Source organism: Diadema setosum, chromosome 12 (assembly GCF_964275005.1).
Source record: "Diadema setosum chromosome 12, eeDiaSeto1, whole genome shotgun sequence".
Taxonomy (NCBI): Eukaryota; Metazoa; Echinodermata; class Echinoidea; order Diadematoida; family Diadematidae; genus Diadema; species Diadema setosum.
In genome coordinates, this window is record NC_092696.1 from 29,824,720 (window position 1) to 29,830,760 (window position 6,041).

Sequence of the window (6,041 nt, forward strand, 5' to 3'; positions counted from 1 at the left end):
CCAGCAACTACACGTGTTTAATAGCAGCGAATAGCAAGGGATATGCAAAGACGAAAACGTTTCATGTTCGGGTGTTTGGATGCAGTTGTGTATGTGATTCACGCCCATCAGGCCACCAACACCTGAGAGTCAACACCGTTAATTGTAACATTACTGGACTACGAAGTGAAGAATATGACTGGACAGTTAGACTGCATCAGGAGGTTAACATGAATTTGTCTGGTGGATCATTCACGGTTTCAATGAAACATGAGTTTTCGACATATCATTCATTAGAAATTACACTTGAACCATTCTCGAACGTCACTTCAATCTGGTGTGATTTACTTCCATTACCATCACCACCATCGCCATTTATATCTACTTTTCCAAATCCGGGTACTTCGTCATTTCCCGCTAATTCGCAATTTCTGGGTACTTCGCCATTTCCGGGTACTTCATCATTTCCCGCTACCTCAATTGGAATCATCATCGGCAGCGTGATATTCTTCTCAGTGGTCCTTGCTTGCCTGATTACCAGACACGAGATCATGAAACACGCGTGCCCAGTCAAAGGTGGTTGGAATCAGCGGGATCCAGTGGGCGATGGAGGCGCGGCGAGTGGATCACTTCACCAAGGTGACGTCTACGAAACTATCCCTGAGCAGTTGCCGCGAGCAGCACTCTGGGATGACGCAGGAAAGGGTTTATCTCTTCAGTATCCTCACGGCGTCTACGAAACAATCCAAGATCGATCAACAGGAACAGCAGTTTGGGATGAGGCCAGAAAACCAGATGACATCGATCTTCACCTTTACGATCACGACTTTTTCGCCGAGGACGACAAAGTGGTCGTCAACGTTCTCTATGAATTCAGCGATGTAACAAACCATAAATGCGATCCCGACAATGATATTAATCTATAAAGTAACATTGAAAAGAAGTATAACCATAAGTAGGTAACCCGCGAGAATAGATACTGAACGGCGGAATGATTTTCCATAGTCTATATCGTTCGGTTGTAGCAAAGCGTGGTTGTACATTTTTCATGAAAAGCTTTCACCTTCGCAACTGTCTCTCCCTATGTCAAAAACGACGGAATTATGACACTCTGCTGAAATAACATCTTGTTGCTCACTCTAATGATAATAGTAATAGTAATAGCAATAGTAATACTACTAATAATAATAGTAATAATAACAATATAATAATACGTTTGCAGTAATACTCATAATAATGATATGAATTGGTTGTTTTCATTTAACACATTTCAGACTTGTTAAAAGGATGGATATCATTGGTTGGGCAGGAGATTCAGATTGTAACTTTTTGTGAGATGATTAAAAATTACTTTATGAAATGTTTAAAAGCATGCGATTCTATAAGGAATTCAAAGTTCGGTTTCGGCTTTGAAATGATTTACCTTTCTATAATTTGTCATCTTTGTGGTCGAGATTGAAAGCCACGTACGAGTTATCAATGAACAATTATTGCTGCTAAAATTTCGCTATCTTGATGTTGAAATAATTTCCGTCGAGTCAAAGGACAGACATCGTTAATGCCAGCCCCCCCCCCCCTCCCGCCAAGTTGATTACATTTGAATCAGCGATGCTAATATTGATTCATGATAATATCTCAAAAGATACGTTCATGATAAGATTTCATTCCAGCAGTTTTAGGCCATATCACATCAGCAAGACGTGTTGATCTTTTTCTGCGAAACTATCTAATTGTTAACTCTTTATGTGCCATGGTGGCAACCCCCTGTGTGCTACGTTATTCTGAGACACGAAGGCAGTCATGCTCTGAGAAAGAATTCTGTTGTTTTCCAATCTATATAACTTCTACAAATTTTTGTTAAAACGGGCATACTAGCAGGCAAAGTTAAAGAGGAATGCCAAGCTTTGTTTCGATATAAATTGTATGACGAATCTATTTTCAATTTTTCTTTTGAATGACCAGTTGCTACATTACTGTAAAGGCATGACATAAAACCGTGACAAAAACTTAGAATGTACGAGCAAATCTAGTAGGGATCGCCGCTTGAAAGTCAATGGCCACATAGAATGCAAGCCGTATATGAGAGGAACAAAAGCACGAGAGACGCTTTCATTGTGCCGCGGGATTAGCAGTGATTAGTGATTTATCGATCGGTTTTGGCGGCTTTGTTTGTTGAGCAAGATATGCGAAGTTGGCACGCCGTCGACTGAGTCGGACGTGCGAACGTGGCACATAAAGAGTACTTTAATAATTGTATGTATTATTATTTGTAGTTCCTTGTCTCCTTGAATTAGATCAAAGTGTATATAACCAACTAATTAACTGTATAGTTATACGTTTCGGAATAATTATGTATGTACGTGCATGTGTGTATGTGAATCTATTATGATCCACATTGTCCACGTCTCCCTCCCCCTCTCTCTCTCTCTCTCTCTCTCTCTCTCTCTCTCTCACGTATTCATATCTTAAGGAACTTTCCAATCACCACGCAACACGTTGTAAATGATATTGAATTTCATGTCTGTACTTTCTTAACTGATCCTGTTTGCAACATTATCGCATTTACAATCCATAACCTGTAATGTATCAAACTAGCGTGTGCTCATTTTCCATCACGTGATATATGTGACAAGAGGGATTGTTTAAAAAAAAAAATCAAAGGGAATTTTTTCATCTGACATCGCCGTACCACATTCGTAGCTATTTGATGTCATGATCATATTGACTAATGCGGAACTAATAATAGTCATTATATACCTTTTGACATGAAAGTGAAAGATATTTGGCTGTAATAGAGGAGAAGGGTGAAGGGAAATGATCTGTTGTATAAGTGCCATGATGTCAATTAGTACCATGATGTCAATTAGTACATAAACTGTTTGGTTTCACAGGATTTTTTGAATAAAAAAAAAAGAAGAAATGTACGCCTTAGGATTCAGCGTTACACAATGTTAATTGGACAGTGACGGGTCTTGAGACTTTAATCCACAGAAGATTATTTAGATCATTTTGAAACCACTGATATGTTAAACTCGGGTCGAAGTTAGAAGAGCTGTCTCACTTCTTTATTTCAAAATGTTTAATTTCGGTATCCTTCGACTTTCTCGTGAAGCAATCAAGGAGTTGGATAGAAATGAATGTAGCATTATTTGATAGCATTTAATAGAAATCATTCGTATTATTCCACTGATGACAAATGTTTCAAAAAATGAGCCTCACTACAGATATGCTACACCTGAAACGTTTAAAGAATAACATGACTGATTTTCCCACTGAAATGTGTTCTGTTTAAAGGTCCAGTTTACCTTTGGGAGCAGTGATTTCAAAAATGTTCAAGATATTACATTTGATGCATATGTGTAGGTCTGTTGTATCATAAAACATCCTACCATATGAAATATTTGCCATAAAACCTAAAATATAAGGAGATATCAGGGTTTTTCTCAATAAACCGTAACTGTACACGGTTTAGTCTGGAAACAGTTTTATTATAACTATTGTTCACATTTTGTGTATTTAACAACACTTAACATCGATTATACGGATTCAAATTTCGACAGTGGCTGTTTCTATCCCTAACTCACATTTTAGAACTATTTTAAAGCACTAATGTTTTCATCTGCAAATGGTAAATTATGCCTTTAACTGACGATAAATACACTGATTACAGCAAAAACGCTGGGAAGTCACTTTAACACTTTTTAGTGGGAAATGCCTGTTGTGTGTTTTAATCTTTAGATGAAATTGTATATCAAATACTTATATTCCATTCGAAGAGTTTATCAAATGGTTATGTTCTGAAAGGAATGCAAAATACAGTGACTAGTAATGAAGGGCCATTATATATATATATATATATATATATATATATATATATATATACATACATGTAAGCAAAAAAAAAAGGGTAAACTGACCAGAAACAAATGAAGAGTTTGTTTGCAAAAACCGATAAGTCCATTTTTGAAGATTTTGAAGTACGGTCTCTGTCATAAAGTACAAAATATTACCTTTTCAATGATATATTGGTCACTACATATAAAGGTATATTTTTGAAGTTATGGTGAAAAGAAGCAAAAATTTTCTTATTATTCTCTTTATTTTTCCTGACCTTTAATCGCAAATATCTCCATTCGGCAAATATGGACTTATCGGTTTTTGCAAACAAACGTATATAATATATAAGCAAAGAAGGGTAAACTGACGAGAAACATGATAAATAGTGAAAATTTTGAGCAAAGAAACGGGATTCGAACCCGAGACCTCCGGATTGCTAGACCGGTGCTCTACCGACTGAGCTACAGAAAGCCCTAGTTCGGTGGTCGTCCCATAACCCTTGATTTTCTTATGTTGTCATTTGTTTGTCACTATACTTGTTAATGAAGGAGATAATTTGACACTGGAATGCCATGGCTTGGAAGGAACTGACAGCTTTTGGTGTTCCAAGTCAGACTATATCACAGAGATGATCGAACGGACGGCGACTGTTTTGCCTTTTACTCCAAAATTAGATGAAAACTTACCAAGGCGTAAAATCATAAATGACCACACCGTCAGCACCTAGGTAAAAGATGTGAACGGCGTATCCGGGCAATTACCCCCAGAGGGCAATTACCCCCGGCTGAATACTGGTTAGTGGTAAGGTTAGAGTAAAGATTAGGGTTAGGGTTAGGTTATGGGTCAGAAGTTTGGGTTAGGACTAAGATTATGTTCAGGTTTAAGATTAGGATTAGGGCAAGGATAAGGGTCCGAGGTAATTGCCCGGGGGGTAATTGCCCTAGACCCGTGAACGGCATTGGTTCCCTGCACCTTTCTTTCACTAATATCTCCTACAACGACTCGAGCAACTATACATGTTCAGTAGCAGGTCATGGCACGATTTATACAAGGACTACCACGTACCATGTCTGTGTGTTTGGATGCACATGTTTCTTTGACCCATGTTCAGGCCACAAACACCTAGGACCAACACCTAGGGCTGTTACGTCACGGGGCTTCGTATAAAGGGAAGAGTATGACTGGACAGTTAGACCTTGTAGCCTGCATATTATTGAGGATGTCAAAGTTAAATATTGTCTGGTGGCTTGTTTACGTAAGCAATGGATGAAGACTTGTCGACGGATCGTTCATTAAAGATTGCACTTGAACCCTTTTCGAATGACACACCAATGCAAGATCAGACAGTAGGAAGCCTTGAGATGGAAACATTGAATGGCGCTGAGGAAGGGGAATCTCCCAGCGTCTTTTGGTCAACAGAACCCCAGAAATCGTAGATCATTCGGCTGGAAGATCAGTGTCTATTATACGACAACAGAAAAACCAGAGAATATCTATCAGCACTGGTATGACACAAAGATCGGCAAATAACTTAAGTGAATTAAACAATTAGCAAAACAATAAAACAAAACCTCCTGTCACGCAAAAAGCTACATGCTTTTAGAATACAAGTACTCAGACATCAGAAAGACTTGAGAAACTTGGGTGTCTCTTTAGCATCATTATATAGGTCCCTAGAATCACAGACAATCAGCTGGAAGACCAGTGACGGGTGACGGTACAAAACCAGATTATATTTCCTTTTACAGGTCTTATTATACTCAATTAAGATCGTTAAATAACTCCAATGCTTCAGTAATTGTAAAAAGAAAAGTTAAGAGAAAGCTTATGTCACAAAAAAATAATGTTCTCCTAAAGTACTCAATATCTGAGGCAGGGCTCACGTACAGAATTATTGGATTCAGCCATGTCAAGCTTGACTTTAAGTCACCTGTTGTACATACTATTAAGTATATATATATATATAGATAGACAGCTCTAGGCCTATCAGAAAAGCAAGAAACAATAAATTGAAGATGGACAAACAGCAACAACAACAACAACAACAGAACAATGATTATCCACCATCATAACTATGTGACCGTGCACCTTTTTTTTTTTTTTTTTTTTTTTTTTTAGCAGTTTATCTCGAACATTTTTGGTAGAATAGTGTGATTAGGTGTGTCTTTAGAATCCCTTTTTCATTTCTGAAAAACCTTGTCCACACTCTTCACTTTCAACTCTAA

At 37.8% G+C, this 6,041-nt stretch overlaps 1 protein-coding gene across 1 annotated transcript in view; it reads right to left on the reverse strand.

The window, feature by feature from the left end:
* LOC140235859 (uncharacterized) overlaps positions 1 to 469 on the reverse strand; it is a 42,595-nt gene extending 42,126 nt beyond the window's left edge. The window contains 1 exon segment of the mRNA XM_072315857.1: positions 337 to 469. Coding sequence (XP_072171958.1) covers positions 337 to 469 — 133 coding nt within the window.
* Positions 470 to 6,041: the final 5,572 nt, after the last annotated feature.